At 46.4% G+C, this 21,910-nt stretch overlaps 1 protein-coding gene across 4 annotated transcripts in view; it reads left to right on the top strand.

Annotated features, from left to right (window-relative positions):
- Window positions 1-21,910, top strand: part of SETD7 (SET domain containing 7, histone lysine methyltransferase) — a 69,528-nt gene that overhangs the window by 40,941 nt on the left and 6,677 nt on the right. For all 4 annotated transcript variants that reach the window (XM_073572126.1, XM_073572125.1, XM_073572124.1 and 1 more), the window contains 3 exons: window positions 3,337-3,418; window positions 11,036-11,153; window positions 15,106-15,263. In XM_073572126.1, the coding sequence (XP_073428227.1) occupies window positions 3,337-3,418; window positions 11,036-11,153; window positions 15,106-15,263 (358 nt within the window). The remainder of the gene's footprint in view (window positions 1-3,336; window positions 3,419-11,035; window positions 11,154-15,105; window positions 15,264-21,910) is intronic.

The following is a 21,910-nucleotide window of genomic DNA, read 5'->3' as shown; positions in this document are numbered from 1 at the left end:
AGTTCCTTAGGGGGTCTAGTTCCCAAAATGGGGTCACTTGTGGGGGGTTTCCACTGTTTAGGCACATCAGACGCTCATCAAACGCGACATGGCGTCCGATCTCAATTCCAGCCAATTTTAGGTTGAAAAAGTCAAACGGGGCTCCTTCCCTTCTGAGCCCTGCCATGTGCCCAGACAGTGGTTCCCCCTCACATATTGGGTATCAACGTACTCAGGACAAATTTGACAACAACCTTTGGGGTCCAATTTCTCCTGTTACCCTTGGGAAAACAAAATATTGGGGACTAAATGATCATGTTTGTGGAAAAAATATGATTTTTTTTATTTTCACGCCCGGGCGTTATAAACTTCTGTGAAGCCCTTGGGGGTTCAAAGTGGTCACCACACATCTAGATAAGTTCCTTAGGTGGTCTAGTTTCCAAAATGGGGTCACTTGTGGGGGGTTTCCTCTGTTTAGGCACATCAGACGCTCATCAAACGCGACATGGTGTCCGATCTCAATTCCAGCCAATTTTAGGTTGAAAAAGTCAAACGGGGCTCCTTCCCTTCTGAGCCCTGCCATGTGCCCAAACAGTGGTTCCCCCCACATATTGGGTATCAGCGTACTCAAGACAAATTTGACAACTTTTGGGGTCCAATTTCTCCTGTTACCCTTGGGAAAATAAAAAAATTGTTGCTAAAATATTATTTTTGTGACTAAAAAGTTAAATGTTCATTTTTTCCTTCCACGTTGCTTCTGCTCCTGTGAAGCACCTGAAGGGTTAATAATCTTCTTGAATGTAGTTTTGAGTAGCTTCAGGGGTGCAGTTTTTAGAATGGTGTCACTTTTGGGTATTTTCTGCCATATAGACCCCTCAAAGTGACTTCAAATGTGAGGTGGTCCCTAAAAAAAAATGGTTTTGTAAGTTTTGTTGTAAAAATTAGAAATCGCTGGTCAAATTTTAACCCTTATAACTTCCTAACAAAAAAAATGTTGTTTCCCAAATTGTGCTGATGTAAAGTAGACATGTGGGAAATGTTATTTGTTATTTAGTAACTATTTTGTGTCACATATTTCTCTGTTTTAAGGGCATACAAATTCAAAGTTTGAAAATTGCAAAATTTTCAAAATTTTCGCCATATTTCTGTTTTTTTTTCATAAATAAACGGAAGTTATAGCGAAAATTTTTTACCACTAAAGTGAAGTACAATATGTCATGAGAAAACAGTCTCAGAATCGCCTAGATCCATTGAAGCGTTCCATAGTTATAACCTCATAAAGGGACAGTGGTCAGAATTGTAAAAATTGGCTCTGTCATGAACGTGCAAACCACCCTTGGGGGTGAAGGGGTTAAAATTATAGACTGCTCGTGTCTTTGTCAGTGGGCAAACTTACAAAATCAGGAAGGGGTCAAATACTTATTTCCCCCACTGTATGCTAAAATACGTTCGCATTATGTCGGGCCTAATGAGCCTTAAAGGGGTATTTCCATCTCCAAGATGCTATCCTAATATATAGTAGGTGTAGTAAGGAATAGTAATATTAATAATAATTATTGGCTATGTCTCTTTCCTCACGTGCAGGACATTGCAGTAGCTTGGGTATTTCCATCTCCAAGATGCTATCCTAATATATAGTAGGTGTAGTAAGGAATAGGAATATTAATAATAATTATTCGCTATGTCTCTTTCCTCATCGGCAGGACATTGCAGTAGCTTGGGTATCCATGGTTATGACCACAAGCAACTAACTGTCACTATGTGAGTGGTCGAAACCATGGATACCCAACCTACTGCAATGTCCTGCCGATGAGGAAAGAGACATAGCGAATCAGAAGAACTGAAATACATTTCTAATTGGAGGTATTTACTGATATTACACCTACTACATATTAGGGTAGGAGCTTGGGGATGGGCATACCTCTTTAAGTCTGTAAAAAGGGAAAATTGCTTTTTGAAAAGTGGTAGCTATTTATCTTCTACATGCTGCCCATATTTGACCATGTTCGAGACACACGCTTCCAACCTGTGTTGTCTGGGTAGACAGTATGCTGGAGAATGTGTGCTTTATCAACCAGGTCTGTGTTTCTAATTTATTTTTTTCTCTCACTTTCACATTGAAGGATTTATAACCTCAGTTACTGAGGCTTGTTTTTTCCCCGAATGAGTTGCATTTTTTCCCAATACCACCATTTTGGGACACATCTGCTGTGTTAATTACAGTATCTTTTATTTATTTTTGGGTGAAGATGATGCACTCACGAACCACCCCACCTCCACAGCAATTCCCTTATTATTCTTTAAACTTTTTTTTCTCACCCGTCAAGTCAACTTAAGGGTGCCTGCAGAGGAGCGTTTGAAAAAATCATCTGAGTTTAATCCAGATTGATTATTGCTTGCAGTGAATGGTTGACACTTAGGCTGTGTTCAGACATAGCGTTTGTTTTGTGTTTTCGCTGCATTTTCAAACACGCGATTTTGCAGCGAAAACGCAAAAAAAAGTATCCCATGCAATCCTATGGGATTCCGCAATGCTGTGCTAATGCTGCAGATTTTTCCGCGTCGGAATCGCATCGCGGAAAAATCCGCAGTATGCTCATTAATTTTGCAGAATCGCGGCGATTCCGCCCAAATAGGAATGCATTGTTCTGCTTACTTTCCGCATGTGGCTGTGCCCACCATGCGAAAAGTAAGCAGAACATTTGTGGATGGTACCCACGGTCCGGAGGAGAGGAGACTGTCCTCCGGGCTGTGGGTACCATATCCCTGTAAAAAATAGAATTAAAATAAAAAAATCGTCATATTCTCACCTTCCGATGTCCCTCACAGCATCACCAGGCCTCCACGATGCTCCCGGAAGGTCCCGTTCCCAGTGATGTGTTGCGGCAATGACCTTTGATGACGTCGCGGTCTCGCGAGACCGCGACGTCATCAAAGGTCATTGCCACAATGCATCACTGGGAACAGGACCTGCCGGGAGCATCGCGATGATCGGGAACGCTTTGCGGGATGCCGGAAGGTAAGAAAAACACGATTTTTTTATTATTGTTTTTAACATTAGATCTTTTTACTACTGATGCTGCATATGCAGCCTCAATAGTAAAAAGTTGGTCACACTGGTCAAACACTATGACCAATCTGTCAATCATTTTGCCAAGCGATGCTACAGATCGCTTGGAAAACACTAGCATTCTGCAAGCTAATTACGCTTGCAAATCGCTAGTTTTTCCGTGGGAAATAGGCGGAAATTAAAATGCGATTTGCTTGCATATTTCCAGCGGAATGGAATTCAGGAATTCCCGTTGGAATTCCGCAACGTGTGCACATAGCCTTAAACAACTGTTCTTCTTTTTGTAGGTAAAGTTTATACTTTTGATAAATCTACTTCATCCGGTATTTCCACAAGTCCTTTGCTTCCAGACCCCTATGAATCAGAAAGGTGAGAGGAATAATATTATGGTTATTAATTCAAATATGAATAAGTTAACTTTTTATGTTACAAGATAATGTTGTGCTATTAGTTTTGCATTCCTCAGGCAGAATTAATAACTTTGTACTACATTTTGAAAAAAATAAATGATCCTACATACATTAATCATTACAATGGGAATTTTGGTTAGTTGAAGCTATAAAAGGGTTAATCCCCCCAAAAAAATCGAATTTATCCCAAGATCTGGGTTCTACATAGAGCAGAAGTGCGCAAACAAAGCCTCTGCTTCACTCACTTCTGTGCGACTGCTGAACACAGAGCTTGACCTCCTCTCCATTCATTGCCTGTGGGACTGGTGAAGAGTCACGTATGAACGTCCTTGTTCCACTCAGGACGTATGGGTGTTAATTTCTCTGAGTCCCAGTGGTTGGTTCCCCAGTTATCATGCTATTTTCTATCCTATGTACAGTATATAGGAGGATAGGAGATAACTTGTGTGTTGTTGTTGTTTTTTTTTTTGTTTTTTTTTTTCTTTTTGGCATGGGGGGAGGATTACATTACCTACTGGTTCAACATTAAACCAATAGCCCTTTTTAGTGCTAATTCAAATCGATTCTATTCAATAATACGGCACTTAGCTGAAATTCATGTAGGATTAGCTGCTGGCGTTGCCACGTACAAGTGAAACTCCTTTCAGGGACCATTTAAATAGATTATATTCTCTAATAATATCGCTCTTATCTGCAATTCGTGTAGGCTTAGCTGGTGGAGTAGGGATAGTGTATTACAGGCATCTACTCAGGTTTGATTGAGTTACAGATCTTAGTGCTGCCACATACAAGCACATTTCCTTTCAGTGACGATTTAAATAGATTCTATTTTCAAATTATACCGCTCTTGGCTGTGTAGATAATTTAAAATGTTCAAGGCGTGCAGAAAGGGACGAAGTAGTGGACATTGATGGTGCACACAGAGGCTGTGGTTCAGATGAAACTATGACTGCTATGGGAGCACAACAAACTTTTTCATTCATTAGACCACACTTTTCAGGGGGGCGCAGGACACCACTGTTGAAGCCAGAACAGTGTGAACAGGTGGTAGTTTGGATGGCAGATAATGCTTCTAGTCTGTTTCTCAGCACCACCCTCTTCTCCATACGGTCCAGTCTCACTAGTTAATAGTCTGGACCACATAATCCTCAACCTTATCCTTCTTCGTCCAACCCTGTCGAGTCCTAGGAGTCAAGCAACTCATACTTGGACACTCTGAGGAGCTCTTTACCTTTCCATTTATGGCTTCTTCTGGCCTCTGCATGTTTCAAGAGGGAGATGAGGACATTGTGTGGCCAACGGTGGTGAATGGCAATTGTCTCGAGGTAGAAGATGATGTTGCCAACAAATCATGTTAAGACAACAAGTCAGGAAGAGGAGGACCAGAGTGAGGAAGTGAAAGACGAGGTGGTGGATGATGAAGTCACTGACCCAACCTGGCAAGGTGGCATGAACAGCGAGCCACACAGCGCAGAGGGGGAGGGATCCGGAGCACCACAACAATCAGGAAGAGGCAGTGTGCTTGACAGAGGGAGAAGGTGGTCAGCTGCTCCCCAGAGCACCCAGATGCGGCCATATTCCAGGTTAACGGTTAGGTGTTCTCCCATTTCGCTCTTTTTTACAAAAAGTGCAGAAGACAAGAAAACAGTCATTTGCAAACTGTGCCGTACCAAGCTCAGCAGGGGCCTGACCACCACCGGTATGCTCATGCACTTCATCCAAGCATCCGACTAGGTTGACCAAACGCCTGGGTCCAAAATCGGTCTCTGCGGGTGACACCACTACCTCTTCCCCCTGTGCTTCATGCTTGCCAATCCCCTGTACAGGATGCAGGTGTGGATGCCTTATGCTCTGCACCTGTCATTGCACATACACATATGCAGCCATCATCAGTAACCACATCCACTTCCTTGTCTGAGCACAGCATCCAGCTGTCCATACCACAGGCCTTGGAACTGAAGCAGAAATTCACAGCCACCCACCCACAGGCCCAAACAATAAACGTCCACATTTCCAGACTGCTTGCTCTGGAAATGTTTCCATTTAGGTTTGTGGGCACTGAGGCTTTCCGCATCCTCATGGTAGTGGCATCCCTCTGTACTATGTCCCCAGCCGCCACTATTTCTCCCAGAAAGTCATTCCTGGCTTACACCAGCATTTGTTGCATAACATAATCCATGCCCTGACCAACTCGGTTACTGGGAAGGTCCACTTAACACCAGACACATGGACAAGTGATTTTAGCCAGGGACGTTACATTTCCCTGACTGCACACTGGGTGAGCCTGCTGGAGGCCAGGACTGAGTCGAACCCTGGGACGGCACAAGTGCTGCTGACACCTAGAATTGCGGGCCCAAGTTCCATCAAGGTTCCCCCCTCTATCTATGCCAGTTCCTGCACCCCTCCTCCTCCTCATCCTCCATCTCAGAATTATCATCCATATAAGTCGGAAGCTGGTAGCACTGCCTCGATTAAAACGGCAACAAGCTCTGCTTAGACTCAAATCTTTAGGTGACAAACCGCACACCACCGCAGAGTTGTTCTAAGGTGTAACAGACTAGACAGATCTGTGCCTCTTGCCGCTGAACCCACAACCAGGCATGGTCTTGTGTGATAATGGCTGTAATCTGGTGGCAGCTCTGAAGCTTGGCAAGTTCGCACCCATACCATGCCTGGACCACGTACTCAAATTGGTGGTTCAGCGCTTTCTGAAAACCTACCCCTCTTTGTCTGATTTGGAAGATTTATTTTGCAAATTATGGTGGAAAATAAGTATTTGGTCACCTAAAAACATGCAAGATTTAAGGCTCTCACAGACCTGCAACTTCCTCTTTGAGGCTCCTCTGTCCTCCACTCATTCCCTGTAGTAATGGCACCTGTTTGTGGTTGTGGACAGGTGTATTTATGCTGATAACCAGTTCAAACAGTCACACTCCAAACTCCACTATGATGAAGACCAAAGAGCTGTTGAAGGACACCAGAAACAAAATTGTAGCCCTGCACCAGGATGGGAAGACTGAATCTGCAATAGGCAAGCAGCTTCTTGTGATGAAATCAACTGTGGGAGCAATAATAAGAAAATGGAAGACATACAAGACCACTGATAATCTCCCTTGATCTGGGGCTCCACGCAAGATCTCACCCCGTGGGGTCAAAGTGATCACAAGAACGGTGAGCAAAAATCCCAGAACAACATGGGGGGACCTAGTAAATGACCAGCTGTTATGAATGGGTCACCGAGGAGAAAAAAACAAAACAAGCTAAGTCACAGAAAACCAGAGAGGTTGGTAGCTATGCAGATTGCAGATCCCTGATCCTAACCACACAACTAGCAGCAGCCGTGGAGCGTACCTACGATGGTCCTAGACGCTTCGTCACAGCCGGAGGACTAAATAAGCCTGAAGCAAAAAAAGGGGAAAACTAACTGCCCCAGAGCAGACCCCAAAGGAAAGACAGCCCCCACACATGTATTGACGGTGAAACAAGATGAAAGCACAAACACAGGCAGGAAAATAGGCTGAGCAAACAATGGGGCCCAAACTAACTAGAAAGGATAGGAAAGGAAAGACACTGTCTGCAATCTGCAAAAACCCTACAAAAATAAAGTCCAACACTTCTGATAGCAAAATTAACCCTGAAGTCACTAGACTTCTCCTACTATATCAGCACTCTGAAATATTCTGAGACAGAGCAAAAAGAGGCCAATCTAATAAGGGACAAAAAGCAAATTGGCAAATACAGATAAATAAGAGTGGAAATTTAGCACAGCTCCAGCCGGGGCTGGCTGACCACAAAAAAACTGAATAGACCAACAAAGTCAAGTGTGAACATTAGCAGAAAAACTTAGCTTTAGATGACTGGAACAGAGCTGAAAACCAAAACCTGACATGCCAGAAGGAATCACCAGCACCAGAATAGGGCGTCGGCTGTCTTAAATCCAGTCTGAGATTCCTGAGGTCCAATCGTCATCCTCATTATCAGGTGGCAGATCTCTACTGATTAAATCAGCCTCACTATCTCCTGTTACCACCAGAGGGAGCCTGGAAGGAGAACTCACAACTGGTGGACCAGAAAATGAACTCACAACAACCAGCATAGAGCTGGGACCACCATAAAAAAAGGCTACCATCAGTAACACACTACGCCGTCAGGGACTCAGAACATACAGTGCCAGACGTATCCCCATGCTTAAGCAGTACATGTCTGGGCCCGTCTGAAGTTTGCTACAGAGCATTTGGATTATCCAGAAGAGCATTGGGAGAATGTCATATGGTCTGATGAAACCAACGTAGAACTGTTTTTGGTAGAAACAAAACTCGTTGTGTTTGGAGGAGACAGAATGCTGAGTTTCATCCAAAGACGACCATACCTACTGTGAATCATGGGGGTGGCAACATCATGCTTTGGGTCTGTTTCACTGCAAAGGGACCAGGACGACTGATCTGCGTACATGAAAGAATGAATGGGGCCATGTATCCTGAGATTTTGAGTGGAAACCTCCTTCCATCTGAAAGGGCTTTGAAGATGAAACATGGATGGGTCTTATTCTTTCAGCATGATAATGATCCCAAGCACACCGCAAGGGCAATGGAGTGGCTTCGTAAGAAGCTTATGAAGGTCCTGGAGTGGCCTAGCCAGTCTCCAGATCTCAACCCCATAGAAAACCTTTGGAGGGAGTTGAATGTCCATGTTGCCCAGTGATAGGCCCAAAACATCACTGCTCTAGAGGAGATCTGCATGGAGGAAGGGGCCAACATACCACCAACAGTGTCTGCCAACCTTGTGAAGACTTACAGAAAACATTTGACCTCTGCCATTGCCAACAAAGGATATGTAACAAAATATTGAAATTAACTTTTGTCAATGACCAAATACTTAGTTTCCACCATAATTTGAAAAATAAATCTTGTCAAATCCGACAAGGTTATTTTCTGGATTTGTATTCTCATTTTGACTCTCATAATTGTGGTCTACCTATGATGTCAATTACAGGCGCCTCTCATCTTTTTAAGTGGGAGAACTTGCACAATTTGTGGCTGTCTAAATACTTTTTTCCCATTCTGTATGTTGGCAACGCTTTGTGAGCAGCATAGGGCAGTTAATAAATACCAGCTACAATATGCTGACCAACACACAGGGTGGCCCAGGTCCAAATTTTGTATTGGGTGCTGTTCACACTCTGCACAATAAGGGCAGTAACCAAATACGACATCATAGACTTGATTGCAGCAACATCGCGTAAGTGGTGCTCCACCAAACAAAAGGTCCACTTCCGAGTAAGGGTATGTGCACACGCTGCGGAATCTGCTGCGGATCCGCTGCGGAATCTGCTGCGGATCCGCTGCGGAATCTGCTGCGGATCCGCTGCGGAATCTGCTGCGGATCCGCTGCGGAGTTGGCCCTGCGGGTCCGCAGCAGATTCTGCTGCGTTGTACAGTACCTTTTATTTTCTATGGAAATAAAAAAAACGCAGTGCACATGCTGCGGATTTTTCCACGCGGATTTGCTGCAGCATGTCAATTGTTTGTGCGGATTCCGCTGCGGTTTCCTACCTTCACCATTGTGAGGTGAGAAACCGCAGGGCAAAACCGCAGGCTAATCCGCAGGTAACAGTTCCAAATGTTTTGGAACTGTTATTCCGTGTGGTAATAAATTCCACCCACCAACCCCTTTGTGTTTTTTTTTTTTGTTTGTTTGTTTGTTTTTTTAACCTGGCTATTTCCCCTTCAAACTATTTGTGCTTTTTCTCATCCAGATAATTATGTGGCCATCCATTTTGTTGCAGTATTCAGACCTGTAAAGTAGCCCTTAGGCTATGTGGCCACGTTACAGAAATGCTGCGGAATTGTCCGCAGCATTTCTGCAACTCCCCGCCGCGGATAAAACGCATGCTGAATTCGCATGCGTTTTCCCGCAAAACACAAGCATTTTGCAAGCGTTTTTAGCTTGCAGAATGCTAGCGCTTTCCAAGCGATTTGAAGCATCGCTTGGAAAGTGATTGACAGGTTGGTCACACTTGTCAAGCATAGTGCTTGACAAGTGTGACCAACTTTTTACTATTGATGCAGCCTATGCAGCATCAATAGTAAAAGATAGAATGTTAAAAATAAAAAATCGGGATATACTTACCCTCTGTCAGCCCCCGGAGTCCTTCCGGCTCTCAACCATGCTTCCAGCAACTTCCGTTTCCAGGGATACATTGCGCGAATGATCTCTGATGACGTAACAGTCACGCGAGAACGCTACGTCATCAGAGGTCATTCATGCAATGCATCCATGGGAACGGAAGTTGCTGGCAGCATGGCTGAGAGCCGGAAGGACTCCGCGGGCCGGCAGAGGGTAAGTATATCCCATTTTTTTATTATTTTAATTCTATTTTTTACAGGAATATGGTAGCCAGGGCATTCGCACATAAAGCGCTCACTTTACGTATGGTGGGCATAGCCACATGCATAAAGTGAGCGTTTCAATGCAATCCTATGGCGGCGGAATCGCCTCGATTCCGCAGTATTAATGGACATGCTGCGGATTTTACCACTATGCGATTCCGCAGCAGGAAAATCCGCAGCATTGACACAGCAACTGCAGAATCACATAGAATTGCATGGGAATGCGTTTTTTAAGTGTTTATTAAATGCAACGTGGGCACACAGCCTTAGTCTACAAATAGAGCCTGGTTTTCTACTTGATTACAGATTCTCTAGCATTACACTGTAACGAGTCCTTTATTTGTCCTTGTACATGCAGGTAAGGCTAGTTTCACACTAGCGTTTTGGAGCGCAGCGACTGCCTGCGCATGGCCGCCGCTAAGCCCCGCCCACTGCCGCGCCCCCGCCGGTAGCTCCGCCCACCGGCGCATGACGCTGCATGCGCCCTGCGTCCCCTATCTTTATCACAGGGGGCGCAGGCCGTGCGCAGTATGCGTTCGGCGGCGCATGTGCCTTTTTGACGGTGCGCCGACGCAACCAAACTGCAGCAGGTTGCGTTTGGCGCAGGTCGGCGCACCGTCAAAAGGACGCATGCGCCGCCAAACGCATACTGCGCACGGCCTGCGCCCCCTGTGATAAAGATAGGGGACGCAGGGCGCATACAGTGTCATGCGCCGGTGGGCGGTGCTACTGGTGGGGCGGGGCTTAGCGGCGGCCGTGCGCAGGCCGTCGCTGCGCTCCAAAACGCTAGTGTGAAACTAGCCTAAGAAGATCTGCTTTTCTATCAGATCATGGGCTATCATATTCTTTCTATTAAGTAACTTGCATATCTTTTGAAACACCTATCTCAAAAAAGAAAATGTATAATAAAACTTAAACCAATCTTTTATGTCTTAAGATATACTGTATATTTGTATAGTATATTTGCTACATTTTCTGTAGAGATGTGTGTCTGCAGATATCATGTACTGGTTAGAGTTCCATACAACTGAAGGTTTATTCTTGATAGAAGGTGGAATGGGTGGACACAAGCTGCTGCTCAGTTTGTTCCATATTCTGCTCAGTCATTTTCTGTATTCCTCTTCAGTCTCTTGTAATTGCCGTCTGATGACTATCTCTGGACTTGCATCTTTTCTTCTCTTCCCTAGAGTGTACGTAGCTGTTTCTCTGATTTCTAATGCTGGAGAAGGTCTCTACGCGAAAATAAGCACCGGTCCTCGTACTGTGATGTCATTCTATAATGGTGTGCGGATAACACACCAAGAGGTATGACTTCAGAAACTAACGCAACCTGTGCTGGACAGATTACATTTCTGAATTCTAGTAAGGGTCTACTCACACGGCATGTATACTGCATGTGGAAGGTATACACCGTAAGGATAACCCCAACATATGCCAGTGTGTAGTCCTGCATCACCCACTGCTTCCCATGTTAGAAGCATGTAAGCCTTAGGCCATGTGCACACGCTGCGGTTTTTGCTGCGGTTCTGCTGCGGTTTTGGCCATGCAGAACTGCAGCAGTTCCGCAGACATGGTACTTTACCATGTTAGCCTATGGGTTTTCAAAACCGCAGTGCTCACGCTGCGGTTTTTTACCTGCGGAAAAGCTGCGGGGTTTTTTCCGCAGCATGTCAATTGTTTCTGCGGATTCTGCTGCGGTTTCACACCTTTAACATAGTAGAGGTGTGAAACCGCAGGCCAAACCGCAGCAAAACCGCAGGTCACTTTACCTGCAGTTTTACCTGCGGTTCCGCGGGAAAAAACCCGCAGGTGAATCTGCAGTGTGTGCACATAGCCTAACAGTGTATTTTTTATACTGCAGTAGATTAATCTATTCCAACCAAATGAAAGGAGTATATCTGCCCAATAGAGGCCCAAGGAACCTCTAAGGCTATGTTCACACGTTGCATTTTTGCTGCAAATTTTAAGCTGCGTTTTACAGTGCCAGCAAAAGCTATGAGATTTCAGAAATCTCATGCACACACATTGTTTCTTTCAACGTGAACCCCACCACTGATCCACGGGCAGCATGAATCAGGCACTGGCTGTATATCATCATCCACAGAGTATATATTAAACATATATACAGTGGCATGTAAAAGACTGGGCACCCCTGGTCAAAACTACTGGTCATTGTGAACTGTTAATCAACTTGAAGATGAGATATATATATATATATATATATATATATATATATATATATATATATCTCATCTTATATATATATATATATCTCATCTTCAAGTTGATTAACAGTTCACAATGACCAGTAGTTTTGACCAGGGGTGCCCAGTCTTTTACATGCCACTGTATATATGTTTAATATATACTCTGTGGATGATGATATACAGCCAGTGCCTGATTCATGCTGCCCGTGGATCAGTGGTGGGGTTCACGTTGAAAGAAACAATGTGTGTGCTTGAGATTTCTGAAATCTCATAGCTTTTGCTGGCACTGTAAAACGCAGCTTAAAATTTGCAGCAAAAATGCAACGTGTGAACATAGCCTTAGAGGTTCCTTGGGCCTCTATTGGGCAGATATACTCCTTTCATTTGGTTGGAATAGATTAATCTACTGCAGTATAAAAAATACACTATAAAAAATTATATATATATATATATATATATATATATATATATATATATATATATATATATATATATATATATATATATATATAATTTTTTTTTTTCATCTTTTACATTTTAAAAATTACAAAAAGGAAAATGGGACAATAAAAGATTGGGCAGCCTTGGAGATTTGTGTGCTCAGAAAACTTTGACCAAGGTTTCAGACTTTAATTCAGCTGTTGGGGTTATGGCTTTGGTTGGACACAGCCTCCTCTAACCTTGTGCCAAACAACGGCAGCTATAATTTCTTATAAGCAGCTGCCTAGCACTCTGAAAGTGGTGGAGGCCCACAAAGCAAAAGGCTAAAGGAAATAGCAAAGCATTTTCATGTTTCCCTTTCCTCAGTTTGAAATGTAATTTAGAAGTGGAGGTTAAGATAAGGTCTGGAAGACCAAACAAAATTTCAGTGTGAACTGCTTTTATCATTGCTAGAGAGGCAAATCAGAACTGCCGCTTGACTGCAAAACACCTTCAGAAAATTTTTTTAGATCCTGTAATTGTAGTACATTGTTTTACTGTTCAGAGACATGGAAGAGTCATAAGGAGAAAACCTCTCCTGCAGTCTCACCATAAAATTCAGCATAAAGACATATGCAAAAGAACATCTAAACAAGCCTGATTCACTTTAGAAACAATTCCTGTATACCGATAAGGTACACTCTTTGTTTCGTTGCAGCCATTTGGTATATCTTGACTGAAAAAATCCAGAAATCTAGAAATTTTTTCAAATTTATTAAAAAAAGAAAAACTGATATCACATGGTCATAAGTATTCAGACCCTTTGCTCAGTATTGTGTAGAAGCACCCTTTTGAGCTAGTACAGCCATAAGTCTTCTTGGTAATGATGCAACAAGTTTTTTACACCTGGATTTGGGGATCCTCTGCCATTCTTCCTTGCAGATCCTCTCCAGTTCCATCAGGTTGGATTGTGAACATTGGTGGACAGCCATTTGCAGGTCTCTCTAGAGATGCTCAATTGGATTTGGGTCAGGGCTCTGGCTGGGCAAGTCAAGAATGGTCACAGAGTTGTTCTGAAGCCACTCCTTTGTTATTTTAGCTGTGTGCTTAGGGTTATTGTCTTGTTGGAAGGTGAACCTTCGGCCGAGTCTGAGGTGCAGAGCACTCTGGAAGAGGTTTTCATCCAGGATATCTCTGTACTTGGCCGCATTCATGTTTCCTTCACTTGCAACCAGTCGTCCTGTCCCTGCAGCTGAAAAACACATAGCATGATGCTGCCACCACCATGTTTCACTGTTGGGATTGTATTGGGCAGGGGATGAGCAGTGCCTGGTTTTCTCCACACATACCGCTTAGAATTATCACCAAAAAGTTCTATCTTCATCTCATCAGACCAGAGAATCTTATTTCTCATAGTCTGGGAGTCCTTCAAGTCCTTTTTTTTTTTTTTTTTGCAAACTCTATGCGGGCTTTCATATGTCTGGCACTGAGGAGAGGCTTCCGTCATGCCACTTTGCCGTAAAGGCCCGATTGGTGGAGGGCTACAGTAATAGTTGACTTTGTGGAACTTTCTCCCATCTCCCTACTGCATCTCTCGAGCTCAGCCACAGTGATCTTGGGGTTCTTCTTTACCTCTCTCACCAAGTCTCTTCTCCCACAATTGCTCAGTTTGGCTGGACAGCCAGTTGTAGGAAGACTTATGGTGGTCCCAAACTTCTTCCATTTAAGGATTATTGAGGCCTCTGTGCTCTTAAGAGCCTTGAGTACAGCAGAAATTCTTTTATAACCTTGGCCAGATCTGTGCCTTGCCACAATTCTGTCTGTGAGCTCCTTGGCCAGTTCCTTTGACCTCATGATTCTCATTGGGTCTGACATGCACTGTGAGCTGTGAGGTCTTGTATAGACAGGTGTGTGCCTTTACAAATCAAGTCCTATCAGTTTAATTAAACACAACTGGACTCCAATGAAGGAGTAGAACTTCTCAAGGAGGATCACAAGGAAATGGACAGCATGTGACTTAAATATGAGTGTCTGAGCAAAGGGTCTGATTACTTATGATGACCATGTGATATTTCAGTTTTACTCTTTTAATAAATTTGCAAAAATGTCTACATTTCTGTTTTTTCCATCAAGATGGGGTGCAGAGTATACATTAATGAGAAAAAAACGACCTTACTGAATTTACCAAATGGCTGCAAAGAAACAGAGTGAAAACTTTAAAGGGGTCTGAATACGTTCCGTACCCACTGTATACATGTTTTTGCCTAAAATACAAAGGAAATGTGCCATCTTTCGTGTTAGCCCTTTTTAGAGATCATTTCATCGTCAACTGTTCACAATAATGGTAATTTTGAACAGGTGTGCCCAAACTTTTACATGCCATTGGGACTAAAATAAATCAGCTAGCATCTGATGCATGCTGCCCATGGATCGGCCAGTGTGTACAAGCTGTCAGATTCCCTTTGATAAGCTGGCATTATTAACATTAGGTACTCAGCCTAACTATGGTATCTGGTACACTGGTAGAATAAAAACATGGATTCTGTATAAAGTTTGAGCAGAATTGTGCACTTTACCCCCCCTTCCCAGAAATTTGAAGAATCATGTAACCTTTCTGATTTAACCACTAGGTGGACAGTAGAGACTGGTCATTAAATGGCAACACAATTTCCTTAGACGATGAAACTGTAATTGATGTACCAGATCCCTACAACATGACTACCAAATATTGTGCATCCTTGGGACATAAGGCCAACCACTCTTTTTCTCCTAACTGTATTTATGACACGTGAGTACAATACGCTAAACTTACTGGAAACGCAGAACTAGACGAAACTCATCCCTAAGGCGCTTACATATATTAAATAAAAGGTAGCTGAAATAAAAATCTGGTCTCCCACAAATACCTGATGTCGTGCAATGTGCAGACAGTTTTCATTTTCTTATAGAAGTCTCATTGGACACATTCTATAGTTTTCCGGGAGCATGCGTCAGGAATGTACTGTGTTGTGTGTCTGCTGACATTATTGTGGAATATTATAATGGAGCACGTGAGGGTTACATTTTTTCCAAATAATTCACATTGAGATTGGGTTTCTCTACGTATATTTTGTCTGTGTCTTCATTGACTCTGATAGTTAGAGCTCTTCTGGCGTTGGTCTACAAACTACACTTTTTCAACTGTAAACGCTAAAATGATACAAGTACCATAGAGAATGCGCATGTGCCATTGTTCTGCATTATACCACATGAAATGGTCCTGGGCCTATAAGTCTGTTAAAGGAGAAAATTTGTTTATAAGTGTTTGTTATATTAAATGGGTTGTTGTCCCCCGGCGCAGTTTGGTATTTAAAAAATAAAGAAATAAATAAAATCAGTGTGTTTTTTTTTATCTACCCTCTTTGGGTCCACTGCTGAATATCCACCACTGTTCCAAGTATCTGAAGTTGACTGTAGCACTGACATCAATTACTGAGCTCTGCCTTTGTAGATGGAATGCCCCACGTGAAGCTGCTGAGCTCACTGATTGGCTGTTGAAGTGGCATCAGAGCTGCCAATATTAGATACAAGGAGCAATGGCAGAGACTCGGCAGTGGACTCGGATGATGAGGAAAGCTGTTTTTCTCCTTCGCCTCATTGGGGGACACAGGTACTGCGGGTGTATGCTACCGCCATCTGGAGGCTGACACTAGGCAAACAACACAAGGTTAGCTCCTCCCCCGCCGTATACACCCTCGCCCTGAATGCGGGCGGAAACCAGTTTTTTGCTTAGTGTCTATGAAGGCACACGTCTGGTCTTTTTCTCCAGACTTTTTTTCCATGAAGATTAGACAGGGGCAACGGATCCTATTGAAAGGGTCCCCAAACCATCAACGGGCGAGCACGTGTCAAGTATCGTCTCCACGTATCCTTTCCCGCACCGTGGGACAAATCTGGACAGTTTCCCCAGATTTTTTTATTTTAGTTTGTTTTTTTCTTTCCTTTATTTTTTCTAAGAAGATTAGACAGGGGCAACGGATCCTATTAAAAGGGTCCGATTTCCCCAAACTGTCAACGGGCGAGCACGTGTGAGTATCCCTCCACGTATCCTCTCCTGCGACGTGGGACATGATGCCGGACCTAGCCCTGACCACCCCTAGGTATGGAAACCATGTGGCTTTACAGAGGCACAAGACGGTCCGAGCGGCCCCCACTGCTCCACCAACGCTAGACGGAGGTGCTGCAAGGCGGCGGACGGTCCTTCTCCTCGGCCTCGGAAGCTGGATGGATTGAGGGTGCCTGTCCCCCCACCACCCCCGCCTCCCCGATGGTTTGCATACCTGTTGGCGATGAAGGTACAGGGCATGGGTGGGCTTGGGTCCGGCTAGGCCGTGCGTGGGGCTCCTGGGCAGCAGGGGAGATGTGGCGCTGCAGGCAAAGAATATGCTCTCCTTCCCTGGTCCTCCCCTCCCGTGACGATGGGTAGGATTAGCACAGGAGCACCTAGGCGGGCGCTGGATAAATTGAGGCCCCGGCTTCAGACCGGGGCAGGCCGCAACCGGTAAAGTGGTCGGCCTGCCCCACGGAGAAGCACAGAGACGCAAGAGCGTTGGCATGAGGGGGACGCAGGAGCGGTGAGTGCAACCAAGTCTGCGGGAGCTCGCTAGGACGCAAGGGGTGCCCCCCCCCCTATGAAAAAAAAAAAAAAGCAGCAAAGCGCCTGGCAGAGGCAATATGGCCGGGAAAGGAAAGATGCACTCTTTCCTCTACACTGCATGCATCTCCTGTAAGGCTGCGTTTCCACGTGCGCAGAACAACAAATTGTGCGAGGCCTGCGATTCCGAACGTGCCCAGGAGCCCCCCCGGCAGCTGAGTCCAGGGAACAAAATCCTCCGGAATGGGCCCTATCATTATCCCAATCTATGGCATCGCTTACAAGGGTGATTGAGTCTCATCGTGCCCCGAATGGAGGCAAGGATAGTGCCTCGCTTATCTGGGAGGGGTCCTCCACCTCACAAGAGCCTTCGGCATGCAGGGGCCGCTATCATGCCAGGCAGGTGTGAAGGAAGTGGACCCACACGAGGTCTCCCGGTCTATCCGGTCCTTCGGAATCTGGCAGTCCAGCATCTCGCTCTCCCTAACCAATGGTCAGGAGTAGGCCGAGTTCGGATGGTGACTCAGACGGGCCACTGGACCTTGATACCCAAGGGAGTCGAGAGACAGTGGACAGCCTCATTGAAGCTGTCAATCAGACCCTGGGGGTAGAAGATAAGGTTACTTTGGCTTTGAGCCATAAAATAGCCTTTAAGTGGGCCAGGCGACCCCACAGAGTGTTTGGTACTCACCCGGAATTTGAGGATATAGTGCAGCGGCACAGAGAACACCCAGATAGGCGTTTTTCGGGCCAAAAGACCATAGAGGCAAGATATCCATTTGCCCCGGAACTCCGTAAAGGATGCACGGAATCACCAGTTGTGGATCCGCCAGTGTCACGCCTGGCCTCGAAGTCTCTGTTGTTGGTACCGAGTGGCTCATCCATTAAGGACCCCACTGATAGACTCATAGCCTGGCTCGATCAGTTTTTGAGGCATCAGGGTCAGCGCTTGCTCCCTCGTTTGTGGCAACGTGGGTAGCCAAGGCCATGATGTCATGGTCAGAATCATTGAATAGGGCCTTGCAGGATAGAGACCTGCCTGTGGAGGTGTCAGAGGTCGCAAGTCAGATTGCGATGGCTGGAGACTACTTGATCAATGCTTCCTTAGATGCGGCCAATTGTGCGGCATCTGCAGCCGCTAACGCGGTAGCCATTAGGAGAGCCCTTTGGTTAAGAATTTGGCGAGCTGATTCTGTCTCCAAGAAGTCTTTGACTTCCTTGCCCTATCAGGGAGGCCGCCTGTTCGGCGAGAAGTTGGATCAGATTACCTCTGATGCGACAGGGGGAAAAAGCAGCTTCCTCCCGCAGCAGACAGTTAAGCAGCCTTTTCGCCAGGTCCCGGCACGGTTTCGGGCCTTTCGCAATACCGGGTGGACGACGGCCACCAGTTGGGCCGGCCCAAATCGCTCCAACCAGGATAGGGAGCGACAGGTCTCATATAGACCCAATCCATTGGGGAGGATGCGCTCCAGCCCAGGTCGAGAGGAACCAGGCCGCAGAAGTCCTCAGCCAAATGACTCGCAGCACGTTGTAGGCGACAGCAGGGTAGGCGGCCGCCTGCTTTTCTTTCGCCATGTCTGGGTCGACATAGCACACGACTCATGGGTGGCGGAACTGGTGTCTTCAGGGTACAAGATAGTTTATCAGGTACCCCCCAAGATGGTTTTTTCTGTCCCAACTTCCAGGGTGAAGTCCCAGGCGAAGGCGTTGCTGGGGGCCATCGATTCACTTCAGTACAGCGGGGTCATAGTTCCCGTACCAGAGCACGAGAGAGCTCAGGATTTTTATTCCAATCTGTTCACAGTCCCCAAAAAGGACGGGACGATCAGGCCTGTTTTGGACCTGAAGCTCCTGAACAAATTCATCAGGGTCAAACATTTCAGGATGGAATCTCTCTGTTCAGTTATTTTAGCCATGGTGCAGGGAGAGTACTTAGCCTCTGTCGACATCCAGGACGCCTACCTGCATGTCCCCATTTTTCCACCGCATCAAAGGTTCCTTCGATTCGTCATCAATGGCCGTCACTTCCAGTTTGCAGCGCTGCCCTGCGGGCTAGCCACCTCCCCCAGAGTGTTCACGAAGGTAATGGCAGTCGTGATGGTCGTCTTACACTCTCGGGGCATAGTCGTCTTGCCCTACTTAGACGACCTCTTGGTGAAGGGCCCCTCATTTCGGGCATGCCAGGAGAATGTCGGCATTACGCTGGATACGCTCTCCTGCTTAGGGTGGTTGGTCAACAGGAAAAAGTCATCCCTTGTGCCAGCCCAGAGGATCTCCTTTCTAGGAATGATCTTTGATACCTCCCGAGGGTCGGTGATTCTCCCGCAAGACAAAGCCCTAGCGCTCCAAGCAAGGAGTCCAGAAGCTCTGGCAGCCTGTCCCTCACACCATTCGTTTTGGAATAAGGATACTGGGGAAGATGGTGGCAGCAATGGAAGCAATTCCGTTTGCCCAGTTTCATCTTCGCCCTCTACAGCACGCCCTTTGGCAGCTTGGGACAGGAAGCCGTTTATGCTCGGGCAGCAGTGCCGGCTGTCCCTTCAAGTCAGGCAATCACTGGAGTGGTGGACGATCAGATCCTCCCTTCTTCAAGGGAAACCTTTTCCCACAGAGCACTGGCTAGTGGTCATGACCGATGCCAGCCTCCTGGGCTGGGGAGCAGTTTTTCGCCATCACACGGCTCAGGGCCAATGGTCCCAACAGGATGCACGCCTCCCGATCAACCTGTTGGAAATACGAGCGATCCGGCGGGCGCTGCAGCATTTTCAGCACCTTCTAGCAGGACGGCCCATTCGGATTCAGTCAGACAACACCACGGAGGTGGCTTATGTAAATCTTCAAGGGGGCACGCGCAGCAGGGCAACCATGCGCGAGATAGGATTCCTCCTTCAGTGGGCCGAGAAGAACCAGTCGGTATTGTCGGCAGTCCACATCCCAGGAGTTCAAAATTGGGCAGCAGACTTCCTCAGCCGGCAGGAGGTCGTGGCTGGGGAATGGGCCCTGCACCCAGAGGTCTTCCAGCAGATTTGCCAACGATGGGGAACTCCGGACGTGGATCTGATGGCGTCCAGAATGAACGCCAAGGTACCCGTGTACGTCGCTCGGTCACGGGACCCGCGAGTATTCGAGGTGGATGCGTTGGTTCTACCATGGAACCAGTTTCGCCTTCCATACTTGTTTCCCCCGTTGCCATTACTTCCGAGGGTCATCAGGAAGATCAAAACAAGGGGTTCCAGCGATTCTGCTAGCACCAGACTGGCCCCGGCGGGCGTGGTACGCAGATCTGGTGCAGCTGCTCACCGACGTTCCATGGCGACTGCCAGAGTGTCCAGATCTACTGTCCCAGGGCCCGATCTTCCACCCGAACTCAGGGGCCCTGTGTTTGACGGCATGGCCGTTGAATCTTGGATTCTGACCCAGACTGGGTTCGAGCGTGGAGTGGTCGCTACAATGGTTAGCGCCAGGAAGTCTACCTCGGCAAGAATCTACCATCACACCTGGAACATTTTCTTCGCTTGGTGCCGAGAGCGGGGGTTTTCGCCCCTAACATTCTCTATTCCCAACATCTTGGCCTGTCTCCAATCAGGCCTAGACGCGGGACTGGCCTCGAGCTCACTTAGGAGACAGATTTCGGCGTTGTCCGTTCTTTTCCAGCGGAAGATTGCTACTAATATGCAGGTGAAGACTTTCATCGAGGGAGTCTCTCATTTTAGTACCTTCCTATAAGGCGCCAGTGGACACCTGGGACCTTAACCTGGTCCTGAGTGTCCTCCAAGAACCTCCTTTTGAGCCGCTACAGGATATATCTTTATCATTCCTCTCTTGGAAGGTGGTGTTTTTGGTGGCCATTACCTCCGTGAGGCGAGTGCCGGAGTTGGCGGCTCTGTCTTTTCTCGCTTTCCACAAGGATAGGGTGGTGCTTAGACTGGCTCCCCCCTTTCTTCCGAAGGTGGCGTCCTCTTTCCACATCAATGAGGATATTGTCTTGCCCTCGCTCTGTCCGGCACCGGTGCATCGCGTGGAGAAAGCTCTTCACACCTTAGACCTGGTGAGAGCACTCAGGAGGTACGTGTCGCGGACGGCACCTTTTCGCCAGACGGATACGCTGTTCGTGTTCCCAGAGGGGCGCAGGAGGGTACTCGCGGCCTCAAAAGCGACCATAGCCAGATGGATCCGTTTAACTATTCAGGAGGCCTATCGCATCAGAGGTGCGCCAGTTCCATCAGGGATCAAAGCACACTCTACTCGGGCAATGGGCGCTTCGGCACCAGGCTTCGGCGGAACAGGTATGCAAGGCAGCGACCTGGTCCAGCCTGCACATGTTTACTAAACATTATAGTATCCATACTCAGGCTTCGGCGGATGCGAGCCTCTGTAGAAGGATTCTCCAAGCAGCGGTGGCGCACCTTTAAACAGGAGGTGCATGTAGCTTGGATTGGTGAGTCAATCTCCCACCCAGGGACTGCTTTGGGACGTCCCACAGTACCTGTGTCCCCCAATGAGGCAAAGGAGAAACATGGATTTTTGTGAGTACTCACCGTAAAATCGTTTTCTCCGAGACGCTCATTGGGGGACACAGCACCCACCCTGATAGCCAAGTTGGCTCTCGTTTATTTAATTGAGGTGTGTTGTTTTGTGAATGTCAGGGTGGTCCTTTACCAGACATATTGTTTTTCTGCATTAAGGCTGATTGTTATTGTTCTCTTACTGCTTTTGCACTAAACTGGTTTCCGCCCGCATTCAGGGCGAGGGTGTATATGGTGGGGGAGGAGCTAACCTTGTGTTGTTTGCCTAGTGTCAGC

The sequence above is a fragment of the Dendrobates tinctorius genome, unplaced genomic scaffold (assembly GCF_039654945.1).
Source record: "Dendrobates tinctorius isolate UK_male_01 unplaced genomic scaffold, ASM3965494v1 ptg000030l, whole genome shotgun sequence".
Lineage (NCBI taxonomy): Eukaryota > Metazoa > Chordata > Amphibia > Anura > Dendrobatidae > Dendrobates > Dendrobates tinctorius.
This window is presented reverse-complemented; position numbering and strand designations above follow the sequence as displayed.